Genomic DNA, 24,232 nt, shown 5'->3' on the forward strand with positions numbered 1-24,232 from the left:
CAGCCAGCTCCACACAAAGGACGAGGGGCAGGCTGTGTGGGCAGGACCCTCCCCTGCAGGAGGAAATGTTCTGCATAGAGAGTGACCACAGACGTGTCCAGCAAACCTCCAGGGCTGGATCCTGAGTCCAGGCTAGAGGCCCGGGTAGAGGGTGGTGGGCTTCCGGCCATCCTGCACCACCGCGCTCACTTAGCCAGAACATTCGGCTAACCAGAACACCCTCTGCTGGACCAAGTCGTTTTAAATTTGGATTCCAAGATACCTAAGATTGACCAGTTGGGTTACCTGGCAATGAAGAGCTTCTGTTCGTAAAACAGCAAAGCTAAGATAATGCAGCAGTATGCCCCAAGTTTGTCTGCAAAGTGGGCGACACTATTCGCAATATACATTACGAGCGAAGCGTTTTACATCCAGCATATCTCACAAATCACTAAGAAAAAGAGCCAGTAGTTTGAAAGAGGCAGGTGCGGCTTGAACAGGGCAGAAGTAGCCATCCAAATGGTCCATCTACTTCGACAAGGGGATCCACCTCGTTACTCGTCGGGGAAATGCAAAACAGACCCACGGAACACCTCCTCCCTCAGAACGGCTAGGATGTGAATAACTAACAAAAGCAGGTGTTGACCACATGGGACACCGGTGGGACTGTCATATCCGGCTGGCCGGAGTAAACGTGTCTACGGACACTCGGGAGAACCATTTGGCTACATCGACCGCAATTAAAGAAACAGGTGTACTGTGACCCAGAGATTCTACACTTTTAGGTCTACGCCCTAGAGATGCACACACACACCCGCCTGCCTCCCGAATAAAATAACACGGGGAAGAAATGCCCACAGAGGCTGTATTCTTAATCACCCAAATCTGGATGCAACCTACATGCCCATCAACAACACAATGGCTAGATTGTGATATAGTCTCAGAAATAGCAAGGAGAATGAACCAACTGTGACATACGATAATACCCGTAAATCTTGCACGCATAAATGGAGCAAAAAAAGCAAGACACCGGCCAACACATGTGGACGGTAGGAATCCATCCAAAGAGCAACAACGAGCAGATAATCGAGAAAAGGCACTCAAGAGGGCATCTGGCTCATCCCCCCCCCCCCCTGAAACCCACGGGTACCTTCCTTTATCTTCCTCACAATTCCTCGGTGCTGGAGATGCCGGCCCTAGGATGGGCGACTCCCCCCTGTTTGCCGGGGACGTTTCTGGTTTTAAAATCAGAAGTCCCATGCCCCAGGAACACCCTCAAACCTGCACAAAACCCAAAGCCTCCGACATTACAAAGACAGGGGAAGGGCGAATGGAAGGGCGAACACGGCTGGCGTGAACCCCTCCCAAAGTGCCAGCATCAGGAAAGACAGAGACGGAAAGACTGAGGGGCCATAACATCATGAAAACGAAGCACAAACACTTCTGCATCCTGTGTTGGATCCTGAACACGGAGAAAACTTGTTATGAAGAACACTGACGAGGGCAATGGACAAAATCTGAACCGTATAGATATAGATACAGATACAGATACAGATATACATATACATATACATATAGATTTAGATAGATATCTGTATGTAGATACCATACGTATCTAACTGCTTTTCTTTTAAAAATTTTCTTAGGGTTTATTTATTTTTGAGAGACAGAAACCAAGCACAAGCCAGAGAGGGGCAGAGAGAGAGGGAGACACAGAATCCGAAGCAGGCTCCAGGCTCTGAGCTGTCAGCACTGAGCCCGATGCGGGGCTTGAACTCACGAGCCGTGAGATCATAACCTGAGCCGGACACTCACCTGACTGAGCCACCCAGGCACCCCACTTATCTAACTACTTTAATGTAGCCATTTAAAAACATGAAAACCAGGGGCACCTGGGTGGCTCAGTCGGTTGAGCACCCAACTTCAGTTCAGGTCATGATCTCATGGTTCGTGACTCTGAGCCCCGCATTGGGCTCTGTGCTGACAGTGCATAGCCTGCTTGGGATTCTCTCTCTCTCCCCCACTCTCTCTGTCCCTTCTCCACTTGTGCTCTCTCTCTCTCTCTCTCCTTCTCAAAGTAAATAAATAATTAAAAACACACACACATGAAAACCATTCTCAGCTCTCAGGCTGTGGCAAAAAGAAAAATCAAAAACCAACCAACCAACCAAACAAACAAACAAACCAGACACAACAACAACAAGAAATAGGCAGTTGGATTTGAGCTGGATTTGGCCTGTGGGTCATAGTTCGTTGACCCTCTGGATTAGAAAACAGTATTTTATCAATGTGAAATTTTCCGTTTTGAATGGAACAAAGGGGCATTGTGTTTGTAACTGGTTTTTCGATGATTCAGAATGAGAAAAAATGAGAAAGCAAATGTGGTAGAATGTCACAAACTGATGAATCTTTTTTAAAGTTTATTTATTTACCTAGAGACACAGAGAGCAGGGGAAGGTCGGCGGGGGGGGGGGGGGGGGGCGGGAGAGAATCCCAAGCAGGCTTTTCCCAGAGCCTGATGCGGGGCTTGGACTCTCGAACCGTGAGATCATGACCTGAGCGGAAACCAAGATTTGGACGCTTAACCAACTGAGCCACCCAGGTGCCCCACAAATTGATGAATCTAAATGAAGGATAAACAGGCATCCTCTTAACTATTCTTGCCACTTTAAGCTTGAAATTCTTTCAAAATACGTTATTTAAAAAAGAAATCCCACCTCCCCCCAAACTCTGCGGCTTTGGACAAGTCTCCTATATGCTGGGCTCCCTCCTACCTGAAATGAGGGAGCTGCTTCCCACTGAGACTCATGGCCCATCCTGGGAGTCCCCACTGATCCACAGAGCACCTGCGGTGTGCGGACGCACTCCTGCACTCTGGTCCCCAACAGAAGAGGTCCTGCTCACATGGCGTTCACTACACTCAAGTGGGTTGGGGGGGGTTGCAGATTAAGTCATGGCATCTAAGCGCTTGGCCCCACGCTTGGTCCCGAACCAGCCGCATGCCTGCCACCAATATCATGACTGTGAAGATGTCTGTGATTACGCTGGGGGATGGCCGGCTGCTCCGGGGGCCTGGCCCTCCACAGCTCTCAACCATCACGGGTCCTTCTGGGGAGATGCGTAGACAGCACCCCCGGCCTATCATAAAACCAGCCTTTCTCCATTTGTAACAGCATTGGAAGTGTCAATATTTGTGGGGCGAACGGGCCGCGATGACCATGTTTTCACCCAATTACAATTTGGTTTTTATCTCCTCTGACAGGAGGTTATGTTAATATTGAGTCAATTCACTCCAACATCATCTTTAAAAAGGAAAAAAAAATTTTTTTTTTTTTGTCTCTTCGAATAAAATACCCAGGCCACCTGTCTCGTGGCTCCTGGCTGGGGAGGAAGGTGCTCGCTCACATGAAAGATTCCCATCAGACTCATCTTCCCAGAGCTTATTAATTATTTTCAATGTCTCGTGGAAGCATGGGTGACACATGGTGACAAACGTCCTGCCTAAGGGCACTGGGGATGAATCAAGGGTTATGGGTCTTCTGCACACTAGTGGTGGGGGTCGGGAGGGGGGGCTCAGGATGTTGCCTAGCCGTGACTGGGAGTTCACATAGAAGATACACCAGGCTCAAGGGGCCCCCCCGAAGGGACAGAAACTGAGCTGGACTCCCCCTGTGGAAGGGCCTGTAGGAGCACCCCGGGATTCCCGCAGGGACGTGAGGACCCGGAGGTGGCAGAGGGCCGACAGGAGATACATTCATGGTGGGGGGTGGGGTAGCAGCAGCTTTAAACTCCCTTTTGTTGATGTCCGTGGGTTCAAATCCCAGCTTCATCTCTTACTACTTTGGTGACTTTGGACCAGTCTCTTGGTATGTTTACTTATTCGCCCAGTGTCTCCCTTGAAGGAGCTGGATGGTAAAGGGGGGACACAAGCAAGCAAAGGTGGTGACCGCGAGAGAATGTCACCAAGTCTCAGTCATTGTACCCCTCAAGGGCCCTTCAATCCTTCCCCCTTCACTGCCCTACTTATCACCCACCCCCTGTATGTCTCATGTCTGCTGGCCCCTGGCCTGGTCCAAACAACCCTCCTACCTACCTGATCTTCAGAGAGAGAATTTTAAAATTTATATGCAGTCTCGGCTTTTTGTGTCCAAGATCTATCAGTGGCTTCCATTGTCCTCAGAATACACTGCGAGAGAATGTGCCGCCCCAGAGGTACACCCGGCAGACAGAGAGAGCCCAGAGGGGTGGGCCCTCAGTCAGCTCATGGGGGTCAGAGATGGCTCCCAGAAATGATGCCCACACCCAAGCTCAGAAGAGAACTAGACGGGGGCGTCTGGCTGGCTCACTGGGTTAAGCGTCTGACTTCGGCTCAGGTCATGATCTCACAGTCCGTGAGTTCGAGCCCCAGGTCGGGCTCTGTGCCTGGAGCCTGCTTTGGATTCTCTCTCTCTCTCTCTCTCTCACTCTGCCCCTCCTCCATTCGCACTCTGTCTCTCTCTCCCCCTCTGCCTCTCAAAAATAAATAAACATTAAAAAAACACAAAAACAAAAGGAAGAGAACTAGATGGTCACCAGGCAAACAGGCTTCAGAAGAGAGAAGCAGGAGTCTGGCCAAAGGCACAGCCTGGGCAAAGGCGGGAGGGTGATGAGACAGGTGTGAGCGACCCCAAGCTGTCCCTAAGCTGCTGGTCAGACATGTCAGGAGCACGGGAGCCAGACTTGGCACCCGTAAAGGTCACGTTGGAGAACCTGCATTGTATTCTGAGGACGATGGAAGCCAGTGACGGATCTTGAACACAAAAAGCCAAGACTGTATGTAAATTTGAAAATTCTTCCTCTGAAGATCAGGTGGCAGAAAGATTGCTTGGATCAGACCAGGGGCCAGCATGAGAAATACTGATGGTGGGTGATCAGTGGGCGGGGCAGGGGGGGTGTCAAGGGGGAAGGATTGAAGGGCCATTTGGGGGTACAATGACTGAGACTTGGTGACAGCTTTGTACTCAGCACGAAGAGGGGGAACACGGTCCCCAGTATGAATGAAGTAAAGGAAAGAGCTTGGGGGTCTCCATTTCGCAAAAAGCAAATACCGTATTCCCTTTGGGGGAAGACACAAAGGTCAAAGGCGTAAATTGAATGGGAAAAAAAATGAAAACAACCAATGTCCTGGAGAAAATGTCCTCTTCCAGGGTCTTGTGGGAGCCAGGTGCCAGCATCTGCTTCTCACAGATGTTATTTACACACGGCGATGATCTCAATTACGTATCTTGGTTGTTGGGATTGCTTCTGTCTCCAGATTAGTTTGTTTCCAGTGGAAACATTCCATGGGAATTAATTAGTAATTGCTCCTAAAGAACAGGTGTCTTTAGATCATCCCCACACATCGCCCTGCCTAGTCTGTGCTACGAGGTCTTGTAAAATCGTTTACCCAGAAACCAAAGTCTTCCGGCAGTCAACCCCTGTGACTCGGACGAGGGAGCCAGCGGGGAGCTCTACGTTTTAAAAATCATGGTCTTCAAGTTTTTATTTTAAAGAATTCTTGCAAATGCACAGTCATAGCGTTCTTTAAACCAGCCCCGGGCCTGGCAATATCATGCCCCTTTTTATTAAAAAAGACTTTTTTTAATGTTTTGAGAGAGAGGTAGAGAGAGAGAGACAAGGTGAGAGCAGGGGAGGGGCAGAGAGCGAGGGAGACAGAATCCGAAGCAGGTTCCAGGCTCTGAGCTGTCAGCACAGAGCCCGACACGGGGTTCAAAGCCACAAACCAGGAGATTGTGACCTGAGCTGAAGTCTTATGCCTAAGTGACTGAGGCAGCCAGGTGTCCCTCATGTCCCTTTGTACATGAGGAAAAGGAGGCTGCAACACAGGATATCTCACCCCAAATCATACAGCTAATTAGGCGGCAGAGGCAGGATTTGAACGCCAAAAGTTCTAGGACTCTTCCATGATTTATCACAAGGGTCTTAAACCACGGTATTATCAGAGATATATCCAAGGCTCCCAGTGGAAGGAAACTGGGTGAAAAGAGCCAAATAATTCTCTCGGAGTCCTAGACGCCGGGGCAATGGGCCGAGGGGATGCCTGTCCACTAAGGGCAGAATCCAGAGATTCTGGAAGATGCTCGAAGGGAACTCTCCCATGCTGCTGGTTAGGCCTGGCACGCTGCACATCAGAGCTTCAGCTGGGGCCTGGAATCCCCACGCCCATCTGACCACGCCCATCTCTACTCTGTAACTCTCTATGGCTCCCCATCACCTTTGGGATAAAACCCAAACCCCTTAGCCACGCTCACTAAACCCAACTATCAACATACCCACCCCCCCATACTGTCTCCTCCTTATCCCTGCAGCCTGGCCTCCCATGGGTCCCAGAGTTCAGACCACATCAATATTTGCTGAATGCATGAGTTTTTTAATAGGTGCATTCAAGCAATTCCCTTGTCCGTGCCCTGAGAGAGTAAACCTTTCTCTGGGCTCTTCCACGCCACAGTTACTGAGCTAGAAGGGCAGCAGGGCGTGGTCATGTTTCTGAGAACCTTGCGGCTTTGACCTCATCAGCCCCCCACAAGCACTGGGCCATCAAGCGACGCGAACTCTCCACTTTGGGAAAAAGTCTCTGGGAGGTCACGCTGCGCATTGAACGTCACGAGTTTAGCAGCTGCCAGATCCAGTCCTCTTGACTCAAATTTAATTAATGTTGAGACGGCCGAATGAAGGTCTGTCACACTAAGGTAACCTCGCCATCAGTTTTCTCGTCTACGAAATGGACATGTCGCCATGGAACTGGAAAGGGTGTTTTGAGAGATAAATAAGGCCCGCGATTCCCAGATGCCAGTCCTAAAAAATGTAGATACTGGGTGCCAACCCAGACTTAATGAAGAAAGACAAAGAAAAGACTACCTGGGGGTGGGATCCAGAATCTGTGATTTTTAAACAGTGCTTAAGTTCTCTGATGTGCGGCCAAGTTTGGGGACCCCAAGACACCACAGAAAAGCCTAGTACATAGTAGGTGCTCAATGTTAATAGGACCCATACTATACCAGCCAAGTTGCACGGACACAGAACTGCTGGCATTCACAGCTTTCGGACATATATTGCTGTGTGCCCTTGGGTAAGTTACTCAACCTCTCAGAGATTGTATCTTTATTAAACAGGTCAATAATAGAAGTACCCTCCTCCTGTGGTTATGGTAAGGATTATCTAAATAGCACACTTACTGCTGCCACCAGAAAGTCTACGAGCCCCCTAACTTTCAAACCAGCCCCAGGTTTGTCCCTTGTAGCCAGCTCTGTCACCACTTAGCCCATATGACCATCTCCTCCGGCCTGGAAGGGTATTCTAGCCTCCTAACGGCATTGCCATCCTCTTCACGTCTAGTCTCCGCACAGAAGAGCGAGCCTCTCAACCGCGAATCGGATTATGTCACTCTCTGCTCAAGACCTCCCAATGGCTTTGCACGACCCTTCGTGTAAAACCCAAGCCTTCCAGTCCTGCATGTTCAGGTTCCTGTCTGCTCCTCCTTCTCCCAGGGTAGTTGAGCTGACCACCCAGGCTCAACCGGACCCCTTGCAATTGCCTATTCCAGAACTCCATTTATTGCCTTTATTCCCCATATCAAGGTGTGAGATGTTTCTACTTATTTCTATCATTGTTTGCTTGCCTCCTTTTCCATCAGATGTGAGTTTCACGATGGAGGGTACCTGCCTTACTAATCATTATACGCCTAGATGGAGCATATCACCTGACTCACAGCAGGTGCTGCATAGATCAGGAAGGAAGGAAGGAAGGAAGGAAGGAAGGAAGGAAGGAAGTCGTTCAGTGCCATACCCAGCACTTACGGCACAGTCAGTAGCAAAGTTAGCTCCCTCTCTCTTCCCCCTCTTCTCTGCTCTCTCTGCCTCGGTCCCTGGAGCCTTCAGGTAAAGGACAAATACCTTCCTTCGGAGAGGAAACACAGTGATGCCCAATGTCATCACTGCTTTATTTGATTAGCTCTGACTCCGGCATCCGGGACACGTGTGCTGGGAACCAAAGCAACTGTACCCTGACCTCTGGTCCACGCGAAACCATCCTTATAACGATTTCCATGACAACAGCAACAGAAAGCCAAGGCTGTGAATTCCCTTTGATAGGAGCCGGATGCAGAGATGGGGAAGAAGGAGTTTCAGAAGAATGAAGCTCTTTGATTCAGCTCGAGGCGCCTTCATTAAATACCACCATTTGTCAAGAACACACATTTTAACCCTGCCGAGGAAGGTTGCTCATGAATACTTTAAAAAGGAAGGAAAAGAACGAACAAAACCATCATGGTTCCTTTTTGAGAACAATCACCTGTGGGGACGGGGACATTTGGATGCTGTGGCATCAGGAATATTTTGGTGGGAGGCAGGAAGAGCAGCTGGCCCCCTGCCAAGGGGGCTGCAGGAGCCCGACATGCCTGGATCCTGACCAAGTGCTCAGACATCTCTGCCCACTTGAGGCAAGTCAAAAGGCTAAGCGTCTTCCACCCACGTGGCCAGCCAAAGAGAAAGGTCAAGGAACCCCTAGATTCTGCAGTTAGAATCACGAGCCCTGGATATGAATCCCAGCTCTGCCACTTAGCTGCCGGGCACGTCACTTCCCATCTCTGGACAGGACTTCCCCACCTGTAAAATGGGTGCAAGGTCACTTCCCTTCCCCAGGGAGTAAGAAGGGTAATGAGATTGAGTACAAGGGTGCACTTAAGCCCAGGGGATTCTAGTTTTCTGACACGGCCACGCGGAGAATAGGGTTTGCCTTAAAAGCAGGACAGTCCGGGACAAGCCAGGATGGTTGGTCACCCTGAAAGAGCATTAGCAGATACAACAGAGCATTAATTAATAGGATTATTAAGAGAGGAGGCCCTTCAGCGTCTTCAGGTTTCACAGCACTGCACCTCCGGGGAGGTCTCTCCCCAAACCTACCAACCTGGTCCAATCATGACAAAAGCATCACACAAAGCCAGACTGGGGGGACACTTTACAGAATACCTGGCCAGTCCTCCTCAAAACTGTCAAGGTCATGAAAAGCAAGGCAAGACTGGGAACCTGTCCCAGACCAGAGGACACTGGGCAGGCCAGACCACCCAACACAGCGTCGTGCCCTGGGTTGGTTGGATCCTGGAACGGGAATGCACAGAATCCAAGAATGAACGGGGAAACTCGTGAAATCTGAATCGAGGCTGGAATTTTGTTTAAAAGGAAAACAAGGTTTTCTCCCTTAGCTAACCAATTGCTACCCGAAACCTTTCATTTTACAGACAGGAGACTGACACCGGAGACAGGAAGCAGAGAAAGCTCTGGGTCCGGTTTCTACGACCTGGAGCTAGACTCTGCTGCCTCCCGCTGCCTTCCTGGGGACCCGCTGACCTTCTTGAGCTCCTCCAGAAGGAAGAGAGAAGAGCAGTCAGTGGTTTCGGAGTCAGGGAAAGCGGGTTCAAGGCCCAGCTTTGCCTTTGACTGGCTGTGTGACCTCAGGCAAATCCCTCACCCTCTTTGTTCTCTAGTTTCCTCACTTGTCAAATGAGGCAGAGGACCCCACTGAATTCAACAGGCAGGCATTTATTCAGTATTTATTATGGGCGATGGACTGGACAGGCACCACCAGACATGGTTAAAGCAGAGCCTTGCCCTCCGGAAGTGTATCGTTTTGCCTGAGGGTCCAAAAAGTACAGATAACCCATCTAAGTTTCTGGGGATATTCTGTGGAGATAGAGAAGCCCGCAGCCATGTGGCAGCACTGAGGCTACGTGAAAGAAGGCCAGAGAAGGAGAAAGAACAGAGGGCAACACTCTGAGAAGGTGACGTGGTGAGGGCAGCAGGAAATGCCTTCCGTCTCTCCACACCTGGATTCAGCACATGCCATTTATTAGCAGGAAACGAGGGACTTAGAAGTGACACCAAATGCAAGGGCACCACACCCCCAGTGGGGCTCTCAGCTCCCCTGTGTTGTTTCCAGCTCACTCCCCCGCTCCCTGTCCCTGCATGGGTCAGGTAGCAAGTCCCGTGTCCCTGCTGTGATATTCCGCCTTGGGACCTCTCTCCCCAAGTCCGCCAACCTCCCCCCACCCCACCCCGCGGAATCTGAACACCTCACGCCTCTCGACACCTGCCTCCATGGGCTGCGCTGTCTGCACTGGGCAGCGCCCAAGCCCGTCGTCCCATCTCCCCAGGTCCTTGGCTCCTGCCTGGTCTCACCTCCCATCTGCCTCCACTCCTCCCTGGGGGCAGCCAGGGAGGGTGGAGTCCTGAGTTCAAATCCTGGCTCTGACACTTTCTAGCTGCCTTGGGGTGGGTCTCTTGCCCTCCTTGTCTCCCAGTCCCCTCCCTTGGAAAATGGAGATGAGAATCCTGGAGACCTCGGTACAGAACTCGGTGCCCCATCCCATACAGAGTAAGCGCTACATGGTGGGAGCTCCAGAAGGTGAGACGGCCAGAGATCCGCATCATTACAATTCTAACTGGCAAACGGCTATTGGTGGTGGTGGTGGCGGTTCAGGCTTTGCTTTATCAGCACAACTACCCGTTGTTTCATACCCAGCCTGGGTGGGCACCACCTGGCCACCACACGTGCACACGCGCGCTGCCCTCGGCCATTCTGCCACGGGCCCCCGATCTGCCCGTGCCCTCGGGCTGCCTTCTGCCTCCACCCTGAAGAAGGGAACTGGACTTCTTGGTCATTTATAAACCCCTCCTTCTCACTTATAAGCCACCTCCATGTGGCATGCTCAGCCCCTCGGTGTCCCCCTTCTTCATGCAGGTCTGTGAAGGTCGGACGTCAGTGCAGTGGCCACCCCCATCCCCATGCCCTGGCTGGCTGCAGCACCCTCCCCAGCCTGGTCCTGAGGGGACCCACGACACCCACCTGGCTGTGCACTTTCTCCAGCTCCTCCTTGCTGACAGACGTCTTGCTATCATCCATGCTCCCCAGAAGAAGCTGCACGTCGGACAGTAGTGCGTGAGTCCTTTTGAGGTCCCTCCGGAGACGCTTCTCCACGTCAAAGTCCCGATGGCCGATCTGGAAGCCAAGGGAAGGCTCTCATGAGCTAAGATGGCAAAGCAGTGGCCAGGGTCCAAGTTCTCTGGAACCAGACTCCCTGGGTTTAAATATTGCCTCTGCCTCTCCCACTGTGGGACCTTGGACAAGACCCTTCTCCTCCCCGAACTCAGTTTCCACATCTGCAAAATGGGAACGACATCAACCGCGTGGGGCTGTCGTGGGAATTAGAAAGGTGTTTAGCCGAATGCCTAATAAGCTGTGCCCAAAGCTGCCCTCACAGCCTGTAAGGATCCAAAGTCACTATGTCTCGTGGTTGGCACCAAAGCCATCAATATGGCCTCTCCCCACCTTGTGAGAGCCTACAGGTCAGGGGAGGCCCTCTGGTGACAGAAGTGAGGACAGCAGTTTCCCTGCAGGGGCAGGGACTAGATAGGGCAGAACTCAGGAGCCCCTTAATGCTATTCATGTGGGTGGTACTTCTCTGAGTTTATGAAAATGCATTGAGCTGTACGGGAGGGGTCTGGTATGCTTCTCTGCCTATATGTTATGCTTCAGTAAATGGTGCTTAATATAGCTGTGCTTTTTTGGAGATCTAAGTCAAGTTTTGCTGTCCCTCGAGCTGGTCCCCTCTGCCAGGTTAAGGCATGAGGTCATTTTCTGCAAAAAGTTGTTACCCAAGAAGTGAGCACGTTCCTTCCCCCAAATCCCTGAACTTGTGGGCCCTCTGAGCGGGCAGCTATCCAGTGGCCCCTGCAGAAGCCACATTCCTGGACTCGGCACCAGGAGGGTGACAACTCTCAGCGGCCAACAAACGGAGAGAGGCACAGGGTTCCCCAGAGGACCGGCATGAAACAGCGACAGTCCACAGTCTCACCTACAAACAGCGCCTACTGGAAAAACACTAGGGAGCACCTCTGAAACTCTGGAAGAAACTAACAGCCCCTTGGGGTGCCTGGGTGGCTCCGTCGGTTAAGCCTCTGACTCTTGGTTTCGGCTCACGGTTCATGAGTTCAAGCCCCACGCTGAGCTCTGCACTGCCTGTGCAAAGCCTGCTTGGGATTCTTTCTTTCTCCCTCTCTCTCTCTGCCCCTCCCCTGCTAGTGCTCTCTCTCTCTCTCTCAAAATAAATAATTAAAAAAAAGAAAAAGAAACTAACAGCTCCCTTCTTGGACTCTCCAGAGACCAGCGGAAAGAACACAGCACCATCTATCAGATGGGGAGTTTTCAAGAAAATGGGGTGTAGGTGTATTTCAGCCGTGGGACCCAATTTCTACCCACCTGGATACCTGTGCCTCTCAACAACCATTTCCTGGGATGCTCAGAATGCCCCAGAATATTCTAGAAAGAAGGTGGGGTTGAGAATGGGGTGGCCCCGGTTTTAAACCCTGGCTCGCCATTTGCTGACATTGGGAAGGATGGCTGAATCATACGACCTCTCTGAACCCGAATCTCCTTGTCTGTAAAAATAAGGTGAAAAAAATAATCTCTACCCTCCATGTTGAGATAAGACAAGGATCAGGCATGATAATGGATCAGAAAGCACTTTGCATGCTGTCAAGTGCTTTACAAATATAAAGAATTATGAGTATTGTCTGATGACCTAGAATGCACTCCTCTAGATTACGCATTACTATTTCTCGGCAACTAGCTTTGAATTCTTTGAAAAATGAGTTGGTTCTTCGAATATAGCCTCTTTGTTCTCAGATGTATTGCTTTGTTAAGTTTTAAATGCTAGTCTAATGTGTGTGTGTGTGTGTGTGTGTGTGTGTATGTTATATAATCTCACCTGCTGAGCTGAGATCAGGACGGGGCATTGTGCCAGGCCCTTTGTCACATGTTACTGCATCTAACTCCTGTGACAATCTCTTAAAAATAGAGGTTATTATTATTGCCTTTATAAAATGCAGTAATAGCTTACGTTTAAAGGGAGCTTTCTAAGTGTCAGGCCCGGTTCGAAACCCTTTAGGGAAATTAACACGTTTGGTCTTCATGAAGCATCTATGAGGTATGTAGTATTAGGAGTCCCATTTGACAGATGATGAAGCTGATGCCTACAGAGGGGGAAGTAACCAGCCCAAGGTCACCCAGCTATGAAATGGAAGTTTGGATAGGAATCCAGCTGTCCTGGCCAGAAAGGGGTAATTGTAGGGCAATGTACGATACAAGAGATGTGTTCTGCTTTTTAATTTAAGGGAAAGCGTGCTTGGGAGGAGCATCGCCCAGCTCAGGCTGGGAGGGGATCCGCAAGAGTCTTAGGTAAGTGGGAGCCAGGGGAGCTGTGGGAAGGGCATTTCAGGAAGAAGCCATGCCATGAGCAAAGACAGAGGGCTGAGAAAGTCTTGTACATCTGGTTCTGAGTGATTAGCATGAGGGTGTAAAACACGGAGGTGGGGCAGGGGGCCTGGGGCCAGCTCATGTCTTGTGAGCACTGGGGACTCTTTAAGTATGTACCGTCTCGGGAAAATGGAGGTACAGCGGGTGAAACTGACATAGAGAGAGTAAGTGCTCTCCCCAAGGTCACGGAGTGGCTGTGCAGGACCCTGGGCAGCTCACTGTTAGAATGCAAGTCTCTAACCACGGCACGGCAGAGCCTAGGGGAACCTGAGTCCTGAATCACTAACTCGAGCCCAGGTTCATTACCATGATTGCATTCAAGCAGCATATTAGCATCTTTCTTATCTCTATGTCTGTTCTTGATCTTTATACATCCCAAGAGTATAAAGAGCATTCATTTGCCTGTGGAGCAGGTTGGCGTCAGGGACACTCCCTAATGCTGGCGCTGACCACGGCTCAGAGTCTATCAACTTACTGAAGACCCTGAAAATGCGACCACCCATCTCCTTTGCAGAGGGGTCTTTGCAAACAAAACTTACAACAAAATCTCAGACCAAGTCACCCTCCTCTTCATAATGAATCGTTACAAGAGAGGAGCGCGAGAGAGAGAGACAGAGAGAAAGCTCATTAGGTTAATGGGAAATAAATGTCATTCGGCAAGTTTGCATTCTGTAGCACAAAGATTCAAATTTGGATAAAGCTGGTGAATAATTAACCAATAAATCTAAATGATGTTTAGTGTTGTTTTGGGAAACTATATTCAAACCTCAACTGTTTCAACATTTATCATAACGCCAAATTGTCTGGGGCTGTTGTTAAATGTCTGTTGTCGGGACACCTGGGTGGCTCAGTCGGTTAAGCATTCGACTTCAGCTCAGGTCATGGTCTCACAGTTCGTGAGTTCGAGCCCCGCATCGGGCTCTCTGCTGTCAGCGCAGAGCCCAATTCAGATCCTCTGTCCCCCTCTTTCTCTCTACCCCTCCCTTGCTCACTCTTTCTCTCTCTCAAAAATAAATAAACATTTGAAAAGAATGTCTGTTGACAAAGATCCCTGAGTCCTTTAAAATGCAATCTGTAAATGCCATTGGGGATAATGGAAGCCACTTTACAGAAGGGGAAATTGAGACTAGGAGAGAGAATGAATAACATTCTAAAAAAAATCAATATGGTCAACAAAAGTATGATTCTAATTAACTGGATATTTATCATTTTTTTGGACCTTCATCATTTTTAACTATTTTAATGTTAATGTATTTTTGAGAGAGAGAGAGAGAGAGAGAGCATGAGCAGGGGAGGGGCAGAGAAAGAGGGGGACACAGAATCTGAAGCAGGCTCCAGGCTCTGAGCTGTCAGCACAGAGCCTGATGCAGGGCTCGAACTCATAAGCTCTGAGATCATGACCTGAGCTGAAGTTGGATGCTTGACTGACTGAGCCACCCAGGCACCCCTGGACCTTAATCATTTTTAAGCAGCATAGCACTAGGTTTCAAAAATACAGGGCTTTCAAATAATATGGATCCCATTTCAAACCCACTTAGGCCACTAACAAGCTATATGATCTTGGGAACTTTCCTTTAGCTTTTAAGCCTCACTTCTATCATTTATAAGAAGGAACTAATAATACTTATCCCACAGCATTGTTGTAAAAATCAAATACCGTATGTTAGAAAAAATTATGACTAGTTATCTACCACAAGAATAGAAATATGGTTTGTAGCTTTAGAACAAACATTAGAACAAAAGGGATCATAGAAAACATTACCAATGTATCCAAGAGCAGGAAAAGAATATAAGAAGAAGCAAAGAGGGGCACCTGTGTGGCTCAGTCGGTTAAGCATCCGACTTCAGCTCAGGTCATGATCTCATGGTTCAGGAGTTAAAATACCATGTCAGGCTCTGTGCTGACAGCTCAGAACCTGGACCATGCTTTGGATTCTGTGTCTCTCTCTCTCTCTCTGCCCTCCCCCACTCTGCCCTGCCTCTCTCTCTCTCTCTCTCCCTCTCTCTCTCTCTATCAAAAATAAACAGACATTTAAAATTTTTTTTCAAAAAGAAGAAGCAATGAAGGGGACAAAAAGCCAACAAAACTTATGTGTGTGTGTGTGTGTGTGTGTGTGTGTGTGTGTGTTTAGTTTGAGACTAAAAACACTGAAAACAAAACACATTCACATACACATTTGGAAAGGGTGAACCTGAAGGGATGAAAAAAAAAAAAAGGTCTTGCAGGCTAACTAAAAGAAATCAAGCAAAATAACATAAGGCAAAACCCATTGATTGAGGAAAGAGGGACCATTTAATAATCAAAACAATCTGCTAAGGAAAGAAAACAATAATAAGCTGAGATGCACCTAAAAACATAATCTCAAAATATATGCATACCCTGGAGAAACTCTTGCCCACGTGCACAGCAAGATAGATATAAGACTAGGCACTGAAGTTTGTGTCTTTGTATGAAAAAAAACTACATACCCACCAGCAGAAGAATAGAATTAAAAATAAAAAGAATATGGGGTAGCACTTAAGATAAATGAATTAGAGCTACATGGATCATCATAGACTGATCTCATAAAAGAAGGCAACAAAGTAAAATGCAAAATCATATGTACTGTGTGTGGTTAACTTTTTAAAAAAAAATTTAATGTCTATTTATTAGTGAGAGAGACAGAGAGAGAGAGAGAGAGAGAGAGAGAGAGAGAGAATGAGCGGGGGAGGGGCAGAGAAAGAGGGAGACACAGATTCTGAAGCAGGCTCCAGTCTCTGAGCTGGCAGCACAGAGCCCGACGTGGGGCTCAAACCCACGAATCACAAGATCATGACCTGAGCCAACTGAGCCACCCAGGCACCCCTGTGGTTAAGTTTAAATACACTTACAGTGGAATTCTACATTCCAGCCTCAGGATGATGGTTTCCTCTGGGAGGCAAGGAAGAAGGAAGGTGGGAAGGGCGGGACTTTGGGAATGGAAACCAAGGAGCCACCAGCTGTTTTTGGCGTGGGTTTCCTGTCCTTAAAAATATCTGAATGTAATACAGCAAAATTTTAATTTATGTGAACCGTGGGTGCTTGGTGCATGAGCATGAGTTCTATTATTCATTCTACTTTTTTCCATGTGTTTGGCAAGTGTCTTAATAAAACATTAAAGATTACCAAATGTGATCATTTATTTAGAGGTCCCAGCGTGGTGACTCACACAAAATTAGCATTTTATTCATCTCAAATCACCTTCCCTTTGCACAGAAAATGTTTCATTTCAGCAATATCTATAAAAATCTTTCCTTCCTGGTTTACCTACTTTGTCAGCTCCAGTGGACCCTGCTGAATAGAACGCCGCCTTCTCCCAGCGATTTCCCACTCTCGTTCTAGAATCAAATACTAGGCTGGGCACTCTGGCACTAATGCTAACGAAAGAGTAACCCCGAAGGCTCTGCACTCAATGGCCCCAGTTTGCTCGGCTGAGAAACTAGAAAATGCAGAGAAGCACGATGATGAAGCTTTCCTGTTGCCTCCTTCAGCTCCCCACCCGGATGCTCAAGCTGTGGTGATCCTGCGCTAGGATTCACTCATTTAATCAATTTTTTAAAAATACCCAACGAGCTCCTATTTGTCTAAGGCCTGGATGCCCTAGTGGGCCATTTGGAGACCGGCCCGCATTCCTTCGTGAACAGAAAGGGAAACTCTGGTGATTGACGGCGAGAGCATCGCTAATTAAAAGGCAATGAATGTGTATTAAGCAAATCCATTAAAACCCACTCCTGTGATACTTTCAAAGACATCATAGAAGCCACAGGCATCCCCCTCCAATGCTGAGGTTTCACGCAGCAGCGGTACAAACAGGAAGATGCTTCCCAGCTGGGAAATCAGGGAGCTGGTGCAGGGCCCTGCCTGCTTTGTTTACAGCTGTGGTTTTCCGACTTGGTGCTCAAGGGACATTTGGTAAGGTGTATAGACATTTCCGGTTGTCACAAGGGAGGGGGGATGGGAGGCTGCCATCATTCAGCAGGTGGAGGCCAAGGGATGCTGTTCCACATCCTACGACGCGCGAGACAGCCTCACCTGCGACAAAGGCTGATATGGCTTGAAACGTCCACAGCGCTACAGCCGAGAACCTTGATGTCCAACTGTGGCAACATGCGCACAAGGCTCTGCCTTTCAGTAGCGGTTAATCAGCTCACCCAAAGCCAGGCAGACAGAAGTGGCCCAGCTAGGGTTTAAAGCTACATTTGCCCGACTCGGAGCCTGGCGCCTCTGGCAAAAGTCTCGTCCTCACGAGGCCGGCTGTGAACACAGTGACCGTTCTCGTTCACCCCACTGAAGCAAGGGCTGCCTCCCCCGTCTCCCCGACAACCTGCTGAAGGCAAGGCCACCTCGTCTGTCACTTCTGGTTGGCCCACTCCATGTATTCTCATGGTTCTTCCAAGAACTCTGCTGCGTGTGGACCCCAGAAGGTGTCCTTTGAAGAGCCGGTGAGTGTGGACAGGGCCTGTACTGATAGGCAAGAGGGCGCTTGGGAGGATCAGGGGAGGCTGGCTGAAATGACTAGGGTCTGGCTTTTCCTGAAGACTACTGAGCTGTCCCTGCCCCTGAATCCACCTCTCTAATAGGGCCCGGAGGGCAGGGAATGTGTTGCCTCAAACACGTTTTGTTTGCGGGTGTTTCCCCCTTACCTGATCGCAGAGGGTTCCAATCAAGCCTTCCAAATCCTGCTTCTCATGAAGGGCTATCTGCTTCTCCTCGTATTCTTGTTCCAGCTGCATTTCCAGCTGGCGGAGCTGTGGACACAAAGGGCGGATACACACATGGGATAAATGAGATCCATCCAGACCAAGCTCACGAGGCAGGGACCCCCTCCCGGAGGAGGGGAGGAATGTCAAGTGCACGGCCACCGTCCGGCTCCACAAAGGCTGCCCTGGCCATCAGGAGGGCGCGTCCCTGTCAGAGAACCCAGGAGCCTAGACGCTTGGGAGCCTGACAGTTATGGGGCGAGCTGGCCGCTTATGGGAAACCCCCTGCCACTTGATGTGAAGCCCTTACCCCCAGTTCCCTGCCCACTCCTTAACAGGTGCTTCCTCCTATGCCACGATCTTGCTCGAATGTTCGCAGATCTCGGCATTCGGACTTTTAAGGCCTCTGTACATTATGTCTGATGTATTGAAATGTATCCACCTTTTTTATCAAATAGGCTGGGAATCCGTTCTTGTAAAAAGAAGTTTGGACTACAAGCTCGTGTCTCTCCAAACTTCCTATGTTGAAATCCTAACACCCTGGTGCAGTGCTCGTTGAAGATGTGGCCTTTGGGAGATAATTAGGTTTAGACCAAGGTCATGAAGACGGAGCCCCCGTGCTGGGATTGGTGCCCTTTATAAGGAAAGACAGCAGAGGAGTGCCTGGCTGGCTCAGTCAGTTAAGCATCTGACTTCGGCTCAGGTCATGATCTCACAGCTCGCGAGTTCGAGCCCTGCGTCGGCTCTGTGCTGTCAGCTCAGAGCCCACCTCGGATCCTCTGTCCCACTCTCACTGTCCCTCCCCCACTAGCGCATGCGTGCTGTCCCTCAAAAATAAATAAATAAACATTAAAAAAATAAGAAGAGACTGCAGAGAGCCTGCTTCCTCTCCCTCCACCGCGTGAGGACACGGCAAGAAGACCATTGTCCCATTGTCCGTAAACCCGGAAGAGGGTCCTCCCCTGACGCCCAATCTGCTGTCACCTTGATCTTGGACTTCCCAACCTCCAGAACTGTGACGAGTAAATCTTGTTGTCAGCCCTTGGTCTATGGTATTCTGTTATACTAGTCCAAATGGACTAAGACATCTGGCTGCAAGCAACTCATTCAATTTACAGTTGGCTCTGACTTCCCTAATCCCCCCGCAAAGGCAGGTGCTCCCCGCCGAAGTGAATACCCCACGGCAACCGCTTTGCACACCTTCTTCCCTGCCAGCCTCTGTCCTACATGTCATCTCACCCTTCCCTTCGTCCTTCCTTTCCATGCTGTCAGTGACCCTACTTCACAGCTGGGTAAACTGAGTCAGAGAGAAGCTGGGAGGTGCGTGCTCCTAAGTCAGTTGCTGCTGAGAGCAGTTAGTGTTCTATCTTCTGGCCCCAGCTTTTCTGCCACCCCAGACAGCCATCAGCTTTCCCACGTGGGTCGCTAAAACGATTGATTTCCTGCCACGGTGAGAGAGACAGAGCAGGCCCTACACGTGAAGTCCATGTGAGTGCCTGTCATAAGGATAAAAACACCTTTCTCTGACCTCACCCTCTCCCTTTATAAATCTATCCACGGAAAAGCCTCAGGGGGTCTGGGTCACATCTCCGCCTCACTGGGGCCCTGGGTCAGGGCACCCGTGATGCTTTGCGACACTTTTAGAATGCGCCAGAAATTGTGCAACCTTCACCTGAGGGCGCATGGGAAAGGACTGAGGGTTTCCATCTCCTGACCCACGGAGGGGAAAAAGCACTGATTGATGGTCACTTACGTAGAAAGCAAGTTCATTTCAGAACTTTCTTTTAACAGTGAGAGAAACAAGGCACTCTGTTTGTATCTGCTTGTAGAGGGAAGACAGGCAAAGCTAAAACTCATTTTGAAAAATTCATATTTGAAAAATACACAAAAGAGGGGCACCAGGGTGGCTCAGTCGGTTGGGCCTCCAACTTTGGAGGTCATGATCTCGCAACCCGTGGGTTCGAGCTCCTGCATCAGGCCGTGTGGTGACAGCTCAGAGCCTGGAACCTGCTTCTGATTCTGTGTCTCTCTCTGCCCCTCCCCTACCTGTGCTCTGTATCTATCTCAAGAATAAATAAGCATTACATTTTTTAAAATTTTAATAAAAAATAAAGAAAAAAGAAAAATACACAAAATAATAAGAACTATATATCAAGCAAGGCCGAGTTTCCTGGAGTGTGCTCTGTAGGATGCTTCCCCTTGGCGTTCACAAGTGTGATGGGTATGTAGGTGGAGGACAGAGGAAAGTCCATGCCAGAATCACTGAGTATATCATTTCTTCAGTGCAAGACTTATCAGAGCCTTTGGCAAGTTCGTGTGCAGGAAGCTCTAATGGAGGCAGCAGCATTGCCCAAGGCTACCTTCTATCAATGCTTCCTAAAATGGCCTTCCACGGTCCAAATGTTTGCAAAAGAAAAAAAAATTCAAATCTAGTATTTTGGTTAAGAGACTGGGCTTTGGCATGAGACAGGTCCTAGCTTGGCTACTTCCCGGCTGGGTAACTTTGGGCAACGTACTTCACCTTCGTGAACTCTGGTTTCCTCATCTGCAAACCAGGACAATCGATGTTACAGAGCCCTTCATAGGGGCAAAGAAGTGGGGCATAAAGAACCCAGCCTGGCGTGTGGCACCCACTGGGTGTTCAAAGACTCCCATCCGTTTCTCCCAGATATGTGGATCATGGAAAAGGAGGAAAAACTGGTCCCTCAATGCGAACCCCCAGCACTTTCCAGTTTACAGGGTACTTCTCATTCTTTTCTCTCTTCTTCACAATAACACAGGAAGGTAGAACATTTTCTATCGTTGCTCCGATTTTACAGATGAGAAAACTGAGTCTCAGGGAGGTTATGGGACATCGAGGTCCGGAGGAGTCCAAAATCATTGGACTGTTTCCAGCCCTGGGGAGTTCGGGAAGGAATGCACTTGGCTCCTCGAGATGTGAACCCCCAGAGGGACTGAGCTTTCACAAGACCTACAAAAAGCGTATTTGGAGACAAAGACAGGCAGCAGATACAGTAACATCACCCACTGGGGGTGAAGAATGGGCTCAGTTCTCAAACACCCCCCTGGAGTAAGGTCAGGGCACCATGGCGGTCAGATCCTCCCAAGGATGTGCTCAGCTAGCCTCCCATCTCCTGCCAAAGCTCTGCCAATCACCGAGGCGCCCTTCAGCCCTGCCCCGGGCGATGCTCTTAGCTGTGAGCTCTGTGGGATGCCAAGTCCCCACCTCCTGCTTCTCTTGGATGGATTCATCACACCCGGGAGCAAGTCAACCACCTGGCTGGTTCACCGGCTCCTCCAAAGGGCCACTGCCTAGAAATCCACACTCACCAGTATTGCTTGTTAAGAGTCCATTACAAGGATTACATTACCAAATCATGCAACACTTCCCCATCTGAGATCTCCCTGAGCCTTCACGGTGACCCTACAAGCAGCCATATTCTCCTGTTTTACAGATGAGAACAGTGACGCTTCCTAGCAAGGTTACAGGGTTTCTCCAATGCCCCACACTCGGTAGTTGATGACATTGGGACTTGACCCAAGCCTCCATGACTCCAAGGAAAGCAGCGACATTGGCTTTCTTGTGCGTCTTATAAACTGGCCTTGAGTGACCAGCGCTGGATACAGAGCAAGGAGTCAAGGAATAGTGTGGATTTTAGTAGTAGTTGAAGCTCTTAAATCACTTTCCTAAGATGGCACAGTTGTTAAGGTGGAAAAGCACAGATCCAGACAAAGAGTCTGCACATTCCAACACCCAGACCCTCAAGCCCTACAGTCTGGAGGTCTCCGCAGACAGACCGCCCTGGGAGCTAATAGCAGGAGTCAGTTTTAGGAAATGCTCCTCAGCCCTTTCTTGGAGAGTCAAATGTACACAAAGCCGTGAAAGATCTGCAAGGGTCCCGCAGCGAGAAAACCTATTAACTGAGCCATACCCCATAGCTTTCCAGCCACTCCACTGAAAGGACTCCTCTTACATTCACGTCAGTCAATGCCTCTGTAAGGGTGTGTATCTCAGCACTGGTTATAATAACAGAAGATCTGAAGATCCTGAATGCCCAGCCACAGGAGGCTTGTTGAACAAATTACAGCACGTGCCTAACGTGGACTGCTTTGAAGCTCTTAACTATGTACATCAGACAGGTATTTACTGACATGGAAAGAGGAAAGAGGCCAAGGACAAAACGCTTGTGGAAGGCTTCAAGAAAGCACGGCCCCATTCGGGTGAAACGGTATCTCAACAAATATGTTATGTGTGTGTGTCCCATGACAGAGAGATACGAACTGGCTTGTAAAATAGTGGTAATGATGGTTTCTGGATGGTAAGATTTCAAGGGTTTATTGCTTTCTTATCCACTGTTTGAAAGGTCTGCAGGAGCTCGGATGACGCGTTAGGAAATTGTCTGCAAAGGAGACAGCCAGAAAGGAGTGGTCCCCTTCTTGAAACATGGAAGGCCTTCCCCAAGGCCTAAGTCACATGGAACTGTGGGCTTTGGACAGAAATCTGGGGGTGATTATGCTTGACAGTTCCAGAGGCTTCTGGAAGCTCCAGAACCATATTTAAGAGAGGTACTTCTGCTCTAGCAGCCTTGACAGCTAAGGTCTTAGGTGGATACAAAAAGTCGGTCCCCAGGCTCTGGAGTGCACTGCCCCTCCCCCCCACTCTAAGGAAAATGGCACCCAGGACTGGACCTGCCAGGGCCCAAGGGGCACTTACCCGCTTCTGGCAGGACTGGCGGACATCTTCCAGCTCCTCCTCCTGGTCCTCACGGTCCTTCTGGTGCATCTGTTTCATCCGCTCAATCTCCAGCTCAAACCGCTGGCGGAGCTGGGGACAGCAAGGACAGCACATGAGGGTGACCCACACCAACCATGTCATCTGTGGTACTCCAGCTGCATTCTTCCTTTCTGGGATGCAGGGGTGAGAGTCCAGTAGCCCCCCACAGGTCCCCAGGGAGGTCAGAAAGGGTAGATAAATAGCCCACATGCCGCCTCTATCCCCTCCTGTGGTCACTACAAACATCACTAATCCGTCAGGCTACTTTCTGCCGAGTTTAGATGGAAGAATGCTTCGGAATCCTTCTCGACAATTGTTTATTTACTTATTTTGAGAGAAAGAGAGAGAAAGCACAAGCAGGGGAAGGGCAGAGAGAGACGGAGAGAGAGAATCCGGAGCAGATTCCGCACCGTCGGCCCAGAACCTTGTGCGGGACTTGATCCCACACACCGTGAGGTCACGATCTGAGCCAAAATCAAATGTCAGATGCTTAACCGACTGAGCCACCTAAGAACCTGCTTCTCAACACTTTTAAGATGAGGCAGATATCATAAAAAAATTTTACATGGGGGGGCACCTGGGTGGCTCAGTCGGTTAGGTGTCTGACTTCGGCTCAAGTCATGATCTCAGGGTTCAGGAGTTCGAGCCCCCCAACCCGGCTCTGTGCTGACGGCTCGGAGCCTGGAAGCTGCTTCAGATTCTGTGCCTCGCCCTGTTTCTGGCCCTCCCCCACTCATGCTCTGTCTCTCTCTCTCAAAAATAAAATAACATAAAAAAGTAAAAAAAAAAAAAACCAAAAAAACAAATGAAGCATATGTGTCCTTCCTGGAGCAAGCATCCGTGATGGTGTTTTGAATGAGTGGGTAGGTGGGCGGCTGGATGGTAAAATGAGTTTACTTATGAAGGTATGAAAGCCTCCAGGGGGAGATCACTTGCCCAGAATGTCACCTTGGACAATTCACTTCGCCTCTGATCACTCTTCTCTGCGGAAAACAATCACCTTAAAATGCATTATGAGAATTCAGTGAGATGGCCCACGTAGAGCACCTAGCACATCGCCTGGTGCACGAATCTGACTTTCTCTTTTGAAAACAGAGAGGACTGCCCCCCTCCCTCCTGGAAGACGTAACGAACAGTTGTGTCCCATGAAGGAGGTGAGTCTTTTCAATAAGAGCCTCCAAAACTTGCTCACAGCCGACAAAGAACTGCGGTGCATGTCTAAGCTGTATGGTGCTGTCTAGAAGGTTCTAGAATTGGAAGCAGCCATCACGGGTTTCTGTTGCGGTTTGAGATTTTCCTTTTTTGATCTTTGATCCATGAGGGATTGACCCAAGCCCCTGCTTCTCAAATTCCGTGGTGTGTTAGAATTGAACAATGCAATTTGTAAAAAAAATTTGCATTTTTAGGGCTTCC

General features: G+C 49.3%; 1 protein-coding gene across 3 annotated transcripts in view; it reads right to left on the reverse strand.

Annotated features, from left to right (window-relative positions):
* Positions 1 to 24,232, reverse strand: part of MYO18B (myosin XVIIIB) — a 255,506-nt gene that overhangs the window by 88,524 nt on the left and 142,750 nt on the right. For all 3 annotated transcript variants that reach the window (XM_027050907.2, XM_027050908.2, XM_027050910.2), the window contains 3 exons: positions 22,760 to 22,870; positions 17,989 to 18,093; positions 10,858 to 11,010 (listed from right to left, as the gene is read on the reverse strand). In XM_027050907.2, coding sequence (XP_026906708.2) covers positions 10,858 to 11,010; positions 17,989 to 18,093; positions 22,760 to 22,870 — 369 coding nt within the window. The remainder of the gene's footprint in view (positions 1 to 10,857; positions 11,011 to 17,988; positions 18,094 to 22,759; positions 22,871 to 24,232) is intronic.

The sequence above is a fragment of the Acinonyx jubatus genome, chromosome D3 (genome assembly GCF_027475565.1).
Source record: "Acinonyx jubatus isolate Ajub_Pintada_27869175 chromosome D3, VMU_Ajub_asm_v1.0, whole genome shotgun sequence".
In the NCBI taxonomy this organism is placed as follows: domain Eukaryota; kingdom Metazoa; phylum Chordata; class Mammalia; order Carnivora; family Felidae; genus Acinonyx; species Acinonyx jubatus.